The sequence below is a fragment of the Caenorhabditis remanei genome, chromosome II, assembly GCF_010183535.1.
Source record: "Caenorhabditis remanei strain PX506 chromosome II, whole genome shotgun sequence".
Taxonomy (NCBI): Eukaryota; Metazoa; Nematoda; class Chromadorea; order Rhabditida; family Rhabditidae; genus Caenorhabditis; species Caenorhabditis remanei.
Window position 1 is genome coordinate 9,075,826 of NC_071329.1, and position 14,234 is coordinate 9,090,059.

The 14,234-nt window shown below is 38.6% G+C and overlaps 5 protein-coding genes across 5 annotated transcripts; 3 read left to right on the forward strand and 2 right to left on the reverse strand.

Annotated features, from left to right (window-relative positions):
- Positions 1-4,320: 4,320 nt before the first annotated feature.
- GCK72_005506 (uncharacterized protein) lies at positions 4,321-4,881 on the forward strand (the record flags this gene model as incomplete). Its single annotated transcript, XM_003117291.1, has 3 exons — positions 4,321-4,380; positions 4,424-4,694; positions 4,742-4,881. The coding sequence occupies 3 exons, from the start codon at positions 4,321-4,323 to the stop codon at positions 4,879-4,881; spliced, it is 471 nt and encodes a 156-aa protein (XP_003117339.1).
- A 442-nt stretch (positions 4,882-5,323) lies between these two features.
- On the reverse strand, positions 5,324-5,780 carry GCK72_005507 (uncharacterized protein; the record flags this gene model as incomplete). Its single annotated transcript, XM_003116809.1, has 2 exons — positions 5,324-5,463; positions 5,507-5,780. 2 exons carry the CDS (start codon positions 5,778-5,780, stop codon positions 5,324-5,326), a joined length of 414 nt encoding a protein of 137 aa, XP_003116857.1.
- A 263-nt stretch (positions 5,781-6,043) lies between these two features.
- GCK72_005508 (uncharacterized protein) lies at positions 6,044-6,602 on the reverse strand (the record flags this gene model as incomplete). The annotated part of the gene is made up of 3 exons (XM_003117186.2): positions 6,044-6,183; positions 6,231-6,501; positions 6,546-6,602. The coding sequence occupies 3 exons, from the start codon at positions 6,600-6,602 to the stop codon at positions 6,044-6,046; spliced, it is 468 nt and encodes a 155-aa protein (XP_003117234.2).
- Positions 6,603-6,851: 249 nt separating this feature from the next.
- On the forward strand, positions 6,852-7,406 carry GCK72_005509 (uncharacterized protein; the record flags this gene model as incomplete). The annotated part of the gene is made up of 3 exons (XM_003116952.2): positions 6,852-6,911; positions 6,955-7,225; positions 7,273-7,406. 3 exons carry the CDS (start codon positions 6,852-6,854, stop codon positions 7,404-7,406), a joined length of 465 nt encoding a protein of 154 aa, XP_003117000.2.
- A 1,458-nt stretch (positions 7,407-8,864) lies between these two features.
- On the forward strand, positions 8,865-11,935 carry GCK72_005510 (uncharacterized protein; the record flags this gene model as incomplete). The annotated part of the gene is made up of 5 exons (XM_003117090.2): positions 8,865-9,062; positions 9,373-10,200; positions 10,249-11,321; positions 11,561-11,755; positions 11,800-11,935. 5 exons carry the CDS (start codon positions 8,865-8,867, stop codon positions 11,933-11,935), a joined length of 2,430 nt encoding a protein of 809 aa, XP_003117138.1.
- Positions 11,936-14,234: the final 2,299 nt, after the last annotated feature.

The window sequence follows — 14,234 nt, forward strand, 5'->3', positions numbered from 1 at the left end:
TTTAATTCTATTCACGAATGCAATTTAATGCATTTTTTGCATTTTTGTGCCATAAAAATGCATTATTTTGCGTTCGTGGGTAGGCAAGTTTTCTTCGTGGGTAGATGCATTAGACAATAGCACAATCAATCTGATATACATCAGTTAAAAGTTGCTGGCAATAACAAACAAGTCTTTCTTAATAATCAATTGTAATCTGACTACTAAAACCTGGATGCGGTCCTGCTTCAGACTGAAATTCAGGTTATTTAGTTATGCGAACTCTATGTAATCTCAGTCAGGATTTCCAAAGATTTTCTCTCTATTTGGAAAGTATCTTCTTCAGTCTTCTGCTAGGTAATACCAGGGATCAACATCTGGATTCTCGAAAACTAGATTTCATATTCACCTGGGACGTTTTTCTCAAATTCTATCGCCTTCTAAACGTTATTATATCTATCCATATAACCAATTCATTATAAATAATATTCCATATTTGTCAACAACTCAAATTGAAAAACAACTAAAATAAACGTTGAGGAAAAGAAGAGAGTGAGTCGGAGAAGTATCCCTCAATCCATCTCTTATTACTTGCTTCTTGCTGTTGAAAGTCGTAGGTCCCCCTTCTGTTTTCCACACTTATGATCTATCCCATTTGACACTTTCGAGACAAATAAAACTCATGTGTCATGATTTATGAGCCAATTTATAGTATTGGATAGCAGGGAAAAGAACGAAAAGGCTAGAAAAAGAAGAAGATGATCTCCGGGAATCGGATGAAGAGGTGGAAGGTTTCGGAGCAGATGTTTATTGTTTAGAGAGAAGAAATTTAGATTTGATAAACAAATTGAAGAGAATGAAATGATTTTATTGGGGAGTGGAAGATCATAAATTCACAACAGTTGTGTTTTATGAGATGGGGGTCTGAGGATGTATTCAATGCGGAAAAAATCAAGTAATGAATTTAAAGGAAAATAGATTGAACCATAGTGCAAACTTCAATTATAGAAACAGTTTTTGAAACTCTATAATCGGAAATACCCTGCTAATAGTAAGTGTTTCAGAGAGAGTCTTTCAGTAGAGCAAGCCTATTCAGATTCCTATACTAGCTTTCTTATTTCTGTAATCTCCTTTGTAATCTCCTTTCTGTAATCTCTTGGAAACGTTTCAATATTGATAAAAAGTGTGCTATATTACGGTAACTCACTAGAATTTCTTGAAAAGTTTTCTTCATTCAACTTCTTATGCATCAGAATGAAAACCTACACTAGGAAAACGCTCTGTCCAAAAAGGAAATTGATAGCACGGCGGTTTGAAACAAAACAAAAAAGAATAGAAAAAAAGGAAGATTTCATTAAGAAAAGCACACAGAGAAAAGCAACAGAAGGGCACATTTCGAGATGCAAAATGAAGGGATTAGGTCATTTTTTGTCGGTCTTTCTTAAGCAAACCCTAAGGGGGCAAAAGCAAAAATGAAAGATGTCGTCTTCTTCTCCGGAAGAACAAGAGAAAAAACGGATGAACTTGTCACTTTTTCAACGCCAGTACATCAGTACATTCAGAAGATTCTGCCTGTGCAACAAAGAGAGATTCGGTTTTGAAAAGCCAAAATTGAAAAACGGAATGGATAGGAGAAGAGGAAGAAGAAGAGAAACAGCGTAGAGAGATTTCCAATCTAAATAAAAAATGGAATGAGAATTCGATGCCGAATTTGAAGTATGTGTTTGTGTGTACTGCCCGGAGCCGCCTTCTGAAGAAAACGATGAGAAGAGTCGATTTGGAGTCGTCGTTCTTTCTCTCCGGGAGCGAAAAAAGGAAGAAGGAGCATAGGGAAATGAGATTCGGGTCGCTTCAGACCCTCGGCGCCTTTTTTGGGAAAACATACACAACCAGACCAGTTGTTGCATTTGGGTTTCTAGTTTTCATGCATTGGAGAAATAGAAAAAATGACGCCAGTTGATGACAACTCCGTTGGAGTAATTGATTGGAAAAATGAAAAAACGAATGGGATGAGAAGAAGATTAATAGTGAGTTGTGATATAGTTGTGAAACATTTTCCGAATCCGTCTATAATGAAGCAAGAAAAATAAAATAATACAACCTCACATTCAGTGCCACCACAGCGAAATTCTTCTCCGCTTACTGTAGTTTTTAACCGACAGAGCTGCCGAAAATATGTAGTAAAAGCAAGAGTGAAATTTAAACAAAAAAAGTTTATAAATCAAATTGAGAGAAAAGAAAAGGGTAGTAATTTCTGTCAACAAGAGAAACGGAAGCATTTCAGGACATAGAAACGGAAAAAAAGGAACATGAAATATTGTTTTGTTGACTGGAACGACGACAAAACTGCCCATTATTTATCAAGTTACGTAAGCTGACGGATTCGATTAGGAAAGGGTAAAGTATACGAAATTTAGAAAGAAAAATTTACAGCGTCGCAGGTTTTCTCGTTGGATCCAATCACTTCTGGTTTGGGTACGGGAAAACTTGATTCCAGTCAACAAAACAAGGTCAGGTAATGGGAGTTTAACTATCTCGGAGGTGATTATGAATTAACTCCAAATCAAGAACCAACAACGAGACTGCCCTCTATATATAGTTTTTCTCAGGTTGAAGAAATCTGAGAACCTATTCCAAAAGAAGAGAATATTTTCTGTCAACACAGATCTTCCGAGTCATCTAGTCGATTCTATTCACTTCTTCTACCCAACACCATCAATGTATCCCAGAAAGAATTCCCATGTGTTGGCAAACAATTTTGATGGAGCCGTGAGTCGATGCACAAAGTTTAGAAGAAAGAGACGTGTGCTCCGAGACGACTCATCCCATTCACTTTGCATATAAATGACCATACACCATAGAGAATCCGGCACAAAACGCAGAAGTTTGGAAGGAAAAGAAACAGAATAGTTGAGTTGAATTTGAAAAGGGAACCAGATTGAATGTTGCAAGTTTTGCAATAAAGGAAATGTTGGTTTTCGTTTGAGGGCTTGACGGGATTCATCCGAATTCACAACTGCTTTGAGACTGAAGAATTTACAGCAAAACGGATGTTCGTCAGTGTTGACACGAAAACTAAACAAGTCAAAATTGGGACCGCCTGGAGCTTGTTTTCTCCACCAGTTCAGCTTTTTTCATCGTTCCGTTCTCTTACTCTTTTTCGATATTTTCCTCTCTCTCTCTCTTCACGCCAGGAAAAAAGAAAAGAGAACTGGAATAGACAATGGATGGCATTTTGGTAGTTTCTTGAGAATTGGGTTAGAAGAGCAAGAAAAACGAGTAGAAAGAATATGGGAAAGAAGAAAAAGAGAAGAGTAGATGCGTGTGAGAATCTGAACAGAAGAAACTGAAAGAAAAATGGATGGAAAGCTTTTTTTCATTTGAAGGTTAAAATCGAGGATTACAAAATGGAACAGGAAAATAATAAACAATATAAACTTATTTTCAGCACTCAACTGTCTTCTTTTGATTCCAAGAGCTCTGTTAGCCTCATCGATTCGAAGATTCTGAAGAGAACCAAGTTCACGTTCTCCGCCTCCACATCCACAGCATACACATCCTCCGTTTCTTTTCACTCTAGATGATCCAAGAGTATCAATTGAAGTTTCAGAAGTTTCAGATGAAATGGCAGCGACTTCTGTAGTGAAAACTGGTAGCACAGCTGATTATCTGGAGAGTGAGGGAAGTAGTTCATCCTCACCATCTACTTGAACGATTTGTATGGTTAAGAATCAGGTCAGAGCTTCAACTTTGAGCTCAATTTTCTCGATTCCTGGATGCGTTCAGCAAAATTTGAAAATAGTTGTTCATTCCCCAATCGTTTCGGTAGAGGACACACATCTCAGTAAATTTTTGTGCTGTTTTTCTCAAACTTGACACACTTATAGAACTGACATTCATTTGCACCAAAGACATCCTCAATATTCGACCTAGTGACCGAGTTACTGTCTTTTTCTGTCAATTAGACCCCATTTCAAGTTGTTCGACACATTCATATGTATAACTTCTTTATTAACCACGGAAAATAACTGAAACCTGTGAAATGGTAATAACAGCGAAAAGCATCCCATATAAAATCAAAAACTTTGTCATTTTCTTCTTTCAATTGGTTTTATAAGTTCACTCACTACGAGCAGTTTTATATATCCTGATCAACTACGTGTTTGTCGTCTCGCCATTTGACAACTTGCCGGAAACCATTTTTTGTGATTCTTCGCGCGAGCCGCGTCATTTCGTTCAGTGCAAATTAGTTGCAAAAAGTTGTTAAATGCAGATGCAATGGACTGGGTGGGTGAAGATATATAAAGGAATATGATATGAGATATCTCATATCAGAACATAATGACTAAACTGATTTTGGCATCTTCTCTTGCACTTATTGCACTTGTAGCCTTTACGCAGGTATTCACTCTTATGATACTCGTGTCCATAACTCTTGTTATAGGTTCAATCAGCTGTTCTACCAGTTTCCACTACAGATGTCACTGCTATAACATCTGAAACTTCAATTGATACTCTTGGATCATCTAGAGTGAAAAGAAACGGAGGATGTGGATGTTGTGGATGTTGTGGATGCGGTGGTGGAGGTGGTGGATGTGGATGTTGCTGTTGCAGACCAAAATGCTGTTGTCGTTGTTGTCGTTGTTGTACTTGTTGTAGAACTTGTTGTTGTACAAGATGTTGTACTTGTTGTAGACCATGTTGCTGTGGATGTGGTCAGTTTTCTATTTCTCTCTGAATATCATTCCAGCTTCTTATTTAGGTTGTGGATGCGGATGTGGATGCTGTGGATGTGGAGGCGGAGGACGTAAACGTCGTTCTCTTCAGAACCTTCGAGTCGATGAAGCTAATAGAGCTCTTGGAATCAAAAGAAGACCATCTAAGAACGTAGAAAAATGCTAATATACCCCAACCATTCTTTCTTATATATTATTTTTAACTTATCAATAAAATTGGTTCATTGCTTTTATATATTCAAAACCACGTTTTCCGTTTTTATATAAGAACGTGACTGGATGGTTTCATAACTCTCGATATCAAGAGAAAGGAGAAAAAACGTGCTTGACCTGATGAATAAATGTTCCACTGCCCTATATTTAATGCATGTGGTGTTCAATTAGTTCGAATTTTTCTGTATTTTATACTGGATACTCGAGTTCGATAGGATGGCAGATGAAAACAGAGTAGCGGACGATAACGTCTCATTCACTGATGTCGGCGACCCAACTGGAGGTGGGGCTCATCAGAGTTCGCTGGTAGAAATACAAATTATTAATGTTTTATTACATTAAATCCTAAGAAACTTTTATGAGTTATGCCTCTATCGTAATGTTCTTTCAATCGATTAATCTTCTCCAGAATCATCTTTTGCCTCATCTGCAGTTCCCCACCAAGGTGACATGTAACTAACCATATTTCCATTGGTTCTCACTGAGAAGACGATTCCAAGAATGATAAATGTCAGAATCATGATCAATCCAACGACTAAAAACATTTGAAATTTTCAGTTTGAACTGTTGAAACTCACTAATTCCAGCACAAAACATTGATCCTTCGACACGATACAAAAAGTTTTGAGATTCATATTTATCCACTTTTCTGACTTTCTTATACTTGGTTTTCTCCTTTTTCTTCTTTTTCGTTGCTTTCTTCTTCTTATTCTTCTTTGCCTCTTTTTTCTTTTCCAACGATCCGAGCAAATCAAGCATTCCAGATGATCCTTGACGAGCCCCACCTCCAGTTGGGTCGCCGACATCAGTGAATGAGACGTTATCGTCCGCTACTCTGTTTTCATCTGGCATCCTATCGAACTCGAGTATTCAGTATACAATACAGAAAAATTCGAACTAATTGAACACCACATGCATTAAATATAGGGCAGTGGAACATTTATTTATCAGGTCAAGCACGTTTTTTCTCCTTTCTCTTGATATCGAGAGTTATGAAACCATCCAGTCACGTTCTTATATAAAAACGGAAAACGTGGTTTTGAATATATAAAAGCAATGAACCAATTTTATTGATAAGTTAAAAATAATATATAAGAAAGAATGGTTGGGGTATATTAGCATTTTTCTACGTTCTTAGATGGTCTTCTTTTGATTCCAAGAGCTCTATTAGCTTCATCGACTCGAAGGTTCTGAAGAGAACGACGTTTACGTCCTCCACCTCCACATCCACAGCATCCACATCCGCATCCACAACCTAAATAAGAAACTGGAATGATATTCAGAGAAAAATAGAAAACTGACCACATCCGCAACAACATGGTCTACAACAAGTACAACATCTTGTACAACAACAAGTTCTACAACAAGTACAACAACGACAACAACGACAACAGCATTTAGGTCTGCAACAGCAACATCCACATCCACCACCTCCACCACCACATCCACAACATCCACAACAACCACATCCTCCGTTTCTTTTCACTCTAGATGATCCAAGAGTATCAATTGAAGTTTCAGATGTTATAGCAGTGACATCTGTAGTGGAAACTGGTAGAACAGCGGATTGAACCTTTAGTTATAACCTCTTTATTAACCACTGAAAATAACTGAAACCTGTGAAATGGTAATAACAGCCAGAAGCATTCCATATAAAATCAAAAACTTTGTCATTTTCTTCTTTCAATTGGTTTTATAAGTTCACTCACTACGAGCAGTTTTATATATCCTGATCAACTTCGTGTTTGTCGTCTCGCCATTTGACAACTTGCCGGAAACCATTTTTTGTGATTCTTCGCGCGAGCCGCGTCATTTCGTTCAGTGCAAATTAGTTGCAAAAAGTTGTTAAATGCAGATGCAATGGACTGGGTGGGTGAAGATATATAAAGGAATATGATATGAGATATCTCATATCAGAACATAATGACTAAACTGATTTTGGCATCTTCTCTTGCACTTATTGCACTTGTAGCCTTTACGCAGGTATTCACTCTTATGATACTCGTGTCCATAACTCTTGTTATAGGTTCAATCAGCTGTTCTACCAGTTTCCACTACAGATGTCACTGCTATAACATCTGAAACTTCAATTGATACTCTTGGATCATCTAGAGTGAAAAGAAACGGAGGATGTGGTTGTTGTGGATGTTGTGGATGTGGTGGTGGAGGTGGTGGATGTGGATGTTGCTGTTGCAGACCTAAATGCTGTTGTCGTTGTTGTCGTTGTTGTACCTGTTGTAGAACTTGTTGTTGTACAAGATGTTGTACTTGTTGTAGACCATGTTGTTGCGGATGTGGTCAGTTTTCTATTTTTCTCTGAATATCATTCCAGTTTCTTATTTAGGTTGTGGATGCGGATGTGGATGCTGTGGATGTGGAGGTGGAGGACGTAAACGTCGTTCTCTTCAGAATCTTCGAATCGATGAAGCTAACAGAGCTCTTGGAATCAAAAGAAGACCATTGAATGATAAGTGCTGATGATGTTTTTTCTCATATTTATTATTTATCTAACTTTGATTCTTAATAAATTAGAAAAATCCACCCCTTTCTTTGATTTTGTTAAATATGTTCATTAAAATTGTTTTGTCTTCAGTCAGTTATCGATTCGGTCGCTCAATAAATTTTATCCGCGCGCGTTCCCGCATTCGTTTCGAGACCCTCTTCCATACACTGCGTACAGCATTCCACATTCTCTAGAACATACCTGCTGCCAAAAGAAGGGAGAGCAGCATTCATTCTATTCATCCTCCGCATCCCATACCTATTCTCTCTTCCACCCTCTTCCTATCCACTCAAATAGCCACATATATCGATTGTTACTTTTTAACTCCAACATTTTACCATTTCACGGTAATTCAATCATAACCTATGCAAACGCGCTTTGTTGAGACTACATTTTGGTAATATTATTTGACGCCTAAATTGCAATTTTTTAATATTTTTTGTTTTTCCAAAAAATTGGCCTTTCTCGATTATATTTCTCCTTAAAACTATTTCTTGTCTAAGTTTTTCAGTTAGAACAAAAAAATTTAGGTAAGCGATTTTTTCTCAAAAGAGCGCATTTGCATAGGTTCACTTTGAATTATCGTGCCATTTATACACCTATTCACGGCATGTTAAAGTAAATTTTAATACATTTTCTCCTTGTTTGTGATTGTCGAGTAAGCAATTTTTACAAATCATTTGCATTGGTCTACCAAAAACTGGGAAGCCATATCAAACATACATTTTGACCGTCCGCGGACCTTCTTTACGGACGCGTCCGTAAAGAAGGTTAAATAATTATGAAACTACATATGTCAAACAACCCCGTGAACAATCCAATAACTCAATGAGAGCTGTGTTTAAACAAGATCTCATATTTTTGAAGCAAAGCTCTTCTACAGAAGCTTCTACTTATGAAATCGCGATTTTTTTCTACAAATTGAAATTATCTCAGAAAAATTATTTTTGAACTGCGCGCCAAAAGAGCATTGCAACTGCGCCCTGGCGCCAATCATCATACACTCGCCATACACTTAACAAAAAGGCGCTTCAAAACGCGTGGATGATGACAAAATTCGAATTTGCAATCTCTTACGTATTTTTTGAGACCCCACAAATTCCGAGGAAAAAAAACTCCTGGGAAACGAACTCCTGGGAAAAAGGCGGGGCCAAGCGCGCTGATTGGCTAATCAGTTGCGCAATCTTGCTAATTTGCATTTTGCAGCCAATCAGCGCGCTTGGCCCCGCCTTTTTCCCAGGAGTTCGTTTCCCAGGAGTTTTTTTCCTCGGAATTTGTGGGGTCTCTATTTTTTCTGTAATTTGCCGAGTTTTCAGAATCTTAACTTCTCTTATTTAAGTGCAGTCTCCTTTTACGCGAATATTTATTTTTGTTCAGGCTTCTGAAATCGTTAAAATGTATGTTTACAGGTTTTACTTTGTACATAATACAGTATGGCCTCTGTCCCCACGCATCAAAGCGAAAAGGAGAAGAAAAATGATGAACTCTCTACAGCCATCTTGAAGGATAAGGCAAAGCCGAATCGCTTGATTGTGGACCAGTCAGAACAAGACGATAACTCCGTCGTATCTGTTTCCCAAGCCAAGATGGATGAACTCGGCCTCTTCAGAGGAGACGCTGTAATTCTCAAGGTATGCTAATTTCCGAAACTATACTCGGACACAAGTTAAGAACTTGTAAGATACTCTGGCACAGCTTAAGAACTTGTAATGTCGGTATTTCACAAATCACTTCGATAGACGTTCTGTATTGAGATTTGTTTTGTGAATTTGCTGTTGATTTTATGAGTGTCATAGTTGTGCTATAGAAATCATGACAACTGTTGTTATCTTTTTCTCCAGATTTCTAACGCTGCGCAAAAGCGCTGAGTTTGTTGATTACAACAGATGTCTGACAAAATCACAATCAGAAAATCTACAAATTTATAATAATTTGTTTTAGGGAAAAAAGCGGAAGGAGTCAGTTGCAATCATCGTATCCGACGAGTCTTGCCCTAACGAAAAGGTTCGCATGAACCGAGTTGTTCGCAACAATCTCCGTATTCGCCTCGGAGATGTTGTCAGTATTACTCCAGCTCCAAACCTCAGCTATGGAACTAGGATTCATGTTCTCCCCATTGACGATACCATTGAAGGACTCACAGGAAACCTTTTTGATGTTTTCCTCAAGCCTTATTTCCTCGAAGCTTACCGTCCTCTACATAAAGGAGATATATTCACAGTTCAAGCTGCCATGAGAACAGTCGAGTTTAAAGTTGTTGAAACAGAACCGGCTCCGGCTTGTATTGTTTCCCCTGATACAATGATTCATTATGAAGGAGACCCGATTAAGAGAGAAGAAGAGGAAGAAAGCATGAATGATATTGGTTACGATGATTTGGGAGGAGTTCGTAAGCAGTTGGCTCAAATCAAGGAAATGGTAGAGTTACCGCTTCGCCATCCTCAGCTCTTCAAGGCGATTGGTATCAAACCACCACGCGGAATCCTTCTTTTTGGACCACCGGGAACAGGAAAAACGCTCATTGCCCGTGCTGTAGCCAATGAGACAGGATCATTCTTCTTCCTGATTAATGGTCCAGAAGTCATGTCAAAAATGTCTGGAGAGTCTGAGTCTAATCTTCGCAAGGCATTTGAGGAATGTGAGAAAAATCAACCTGCAATTCTTTTCATTGATGAGATTGACGCCATTGCTCCAAAACGTGAGAAGACAAATGGTGAGGTGGAGCGTCGTATTGTTTCACAACTTCTTACTCTTATGGACGGAGTTAAGGTAACTTGAACGAGGAGGTATATTTTAACACTTTCATTTGGATTTCAGGGTCGTTCCAATCTTGTTGTCATTGCTGCTACCAATCGACCAAACTCCATCGACGGTGCTCTTCGCCGTTTCGGACGATTTGATCGAGAAATTGATATCGGCATCCCTGATGCTGTTGGACGCCTGGAGATTCTCCGTATTCATACCAAGAACATGAAACTTGCTGAGGACGTCGATCTTGAACAAATCGCAAACGAATGTCATGGATTTGTCGGAGCTGATTTGGCCTCATTATGCTCAGAAGCTGCTCTTCAACAAATTCGTGAAAAGATGGAGCTCATCGATCTTGAAGATGATCAGATTGATGCTGAAGTTCTTAATTCTCTTGCTGTCACAATGGAAAATTTCCGCTTTGCACAAGGAAAATCGTCCCCATCTGCTTTACGCGAGGCCGTCGTTGAGACTCCTAACACTACTTGGGCTGACATTGGTGGTCTTCAAAATGTGAAGCGCGAGCTTCAGGAGTTGGTTCAATATCCTGTTGAGCATCCTGAAAAGTATCTCAAATTCGGAATGCAACCATCGAGAGGTGTTCTTTTCTATGGTCCACCGGGATGTGGTAAAACATTGCTCGCTAAGGCAATCGCCAACGAGTGCCAAGCCAATTTCATCTCCATTAAGGGACCGGAGTTACTTACCATGTGGTTCGGAGAGTCCGAAGCCAATGTTCGAGATGTGTTTGACAAAGCTCGCGCTGCTGCTCCGTGCGTGCTTTTCTTCGACGAGTTGGATTCAATTGCTAAATCCAGAGGGGGTGGAGCTGGAGGCGATGCTGGTGGCGCTTCAGATCGTGTCATCAATCAAGTTCTCACAGAGATGGATGGAATGAACGCGAAGAAGAACGTTTTCATTATTGGTGCTACCAACAGACCTGATATCATCGATCCAGCTGTTCTTCGTCCAGGTCGTCTGGATCAGTTGATTTATATTCCGCTGCCAGATGAAGCATCTCGTCTTCAAATTCTCAAGGCATCTCTCCGTAAAACTCCACTTTCAAAGGACCTCGACTTGACATTCTTGGCCAAGAACACTGTTGGATTCTCAGGAGCTGACTTGACAGAAATTTGTCAGCGGTAAGTAATTTTCTATTTAGTAGATAAGATAGCACAACTTAAGAACTTGCGGTGTCTGCTCGAAGTTTATTGACTCTTGCCTGCGTTTTGCATGCAAATTTCAAAAAATTTAAAGCTCATGATCACGCGAGTGTCATATTTGTGCGAAAACAGTTTCGTTTAACAATCAAAGATTTTCTAAGGCCACGCTAAGGCTCCGAAGTCTTGGAATGCTTCTATTCAAACGAATACATTTTCAGTGCCTGCAAGTTGGCTATTCGCGAGTCAATTGAGAAAGAAATTCGAATCGAAAAAGACCGCCAAGATCGTCGTGCTCGTGGCGAGGAGCTCATGGAGGATGACACTGCTGATCCAGTTCCAGAGATAACTCGTGCTCATTTCGAGGAGGCTATGAAGTTCGCAAGACGTTCAGTGACTGACAACGATATAAGAAAGTAAGTTTTGTACATGAGAATAAAATACCATTACGTTCTTTCAGATACGAAATGTTCGCTCAAACGCTCCAACAGTCTCGTGGTTTTGGAAACAACTTCAAGTTCCCAGGAGAACAGCGTGGTAGTGATGCTCCAGCAGCTGCAGCGCCATCTCAGGACGATGATGACCTGTACAATTGATTATCCACGTTCAGGATTTCTGATCGTTTGTATGATACTTGTTTTATCCCCTCCCATACCCACATTTTTCCATCTGTCCATTCACCCTTTCCAATCCACATATTTATCCTTATTTATTGTAACTGTAAAGCCAACATTTTTGCTTTAGAAACTAATGGTTACGGATGATCCTCGTGAAATAAGAACATGTAGATCCCCTCGTCCCAGTTTAACAAGTAATTATGCCACCTTTATTTTGAACCCTCTTCTCCCAGTTTTTGTAATTATTGACCGATTTCACACAAATAAATGTATGATGTCTAAATATAATGTTTCCGAATTGGGAGTGTGTTGCCAATTCAAACTAATATTTTGTGAGTAGGCGGTATGGTCACAAGACTGGCTCTCAATTTTTGCTTGATAGTGGGAAGCTGTAAACGGAGATAACATTCTTTCTTTCATCGTATTATTTAAGTAGTTTTACAAGGAAGGAATGAAATTTGAATAACGTTCTTCAATTTTCGACTCATTGCAACTACAATGTTTGATCTCATTGAGCCTTCCGTGCTTTTTCAATCGCTTATCACTGCGCTCCTCTCTCCGTGATAATCATTCTATCTCGTCTCTCTTTAAAGCGCACGCAATTTGTAAGCAATCATGCTTTGAATTCCAGATCTTTCATTTTTTTTTGTAAATTGATTAGAACATTTTTTGACACCGTCGATTCGAAAATAGTACAACATGTGTCGAAATTATAAATTATATTTTTTCAACCTCGTATCTAATGTCACATGTCCTACCCTGTTGTCAAAACATTAGACAATGAGATTTCGATCTACAGTAACTTCCGTTGTTTGTCCGGTATTCTATCGAATTTTGATCTATAAGTCGTCCTCAATTGTATAATATTCAGTTTTGAAGACCGAAAATAATGACTTCTTCGTTTTCGAATTATTTTTGACGAAGATTGACTGCTATTTATTTTGGATTCTTCCAATTGGTGCCAATAATTCAGAAAGTCGTATATTCCGCATGATAGCTCTGCTACGTTCACTCTCAGTCTAGAGTTTTAATGCATTTATCTACTTCTTCAAACATTCATGTGTATCCATTCGTTTCCAGTACAAAGTGTTGTCTCCTTTTTCTTGTGCGAACATTTCGTTGTTTTTGTTGCTTTCACAGTTTTCAACAATAGAATGTATAACGCAACTCACCAATGAATAGGGTGCCTACCAGACAGATCATGTGTGTTCCTTTCGATGTCTTATGACCCTCTGCAGTTTTCTGTTCTTCTTGAAAAAAATACGAATACGCGATCTTTGTTATTAGATAGTAGCGGTTATAAAAAATATGCCGTTTTGTTAAAATGTGTTCATATAAGTTCAGACATCAAAGGATTTAAAAACTATTCGGTTCCATCCCATTAATTTACATCCTAAACTTCAAGGATATTTGAATTAGATTCAGTTGGGGAATGTCACATGGGTAATTTCTTCACGACTGGGCGGTAATTCAAAAAGAGACACGTGCATTTGCGCTCACAATTTGTCTGCGAACCCGTGACCATTCTTTTGGCACCGCGCTTGTTGGACGCAAATTTTCAAACTCTCTGATGTCTCCTCGATTCGTGTAATCTTCCAATAACTACATTGTCACGCGCTGTCATCCGTCACTTTCATACGTGTACATATTTTATCTGAATTAGGAATCTTGTTGAATATTAAAACTGAACTCTTGGTTTGTCTGACTGTCTATATTTGCTCAGTTTCTGGCACAATGCCAAAGATCATCTAAAAAAGCAAAAGCTAACAAAAAAAGTTTCGGGGGTTTGAAGAGTTTACACATAAGTTCAAAATCTCAAATCGGTGCCGTTCTGCACTTTTCATTTTTCGAAAGTAGCTTTCTTTTTTCGATCTCTTTTTTATCCGTCCAATCATCTTTCTGAAGCTATTATAAAGAGTCACAGGAGAAACTTGTGATCCATAGATTTCAAAAAATATGGAACCAATAGAGCAGTTGTTAGCACTAGTCTGACATTCATCACGCATTTCCTACGAAAGATACGCAGAGAAAAGCACGTGGCACCGTTGAGCCACGCCCATTCTGTCATCAGGATTCAGTGAAGTGCAAATTCAGTTTAAAAAAGATCATCCGTTGTTGTTCCAAAATTGTTTTTTTTTTTTCAATTTTTACGAAGAACTGCTTCTTGAGAGTCAATCTTTTTGTAGAGAGCTGCCACAGTAGCCCTTTTTCTCTTCGTTTTAATTCCACAATGGCAGGCCTTACAATTCTTAATTCTCTCGAACAAGAAATGTACAAG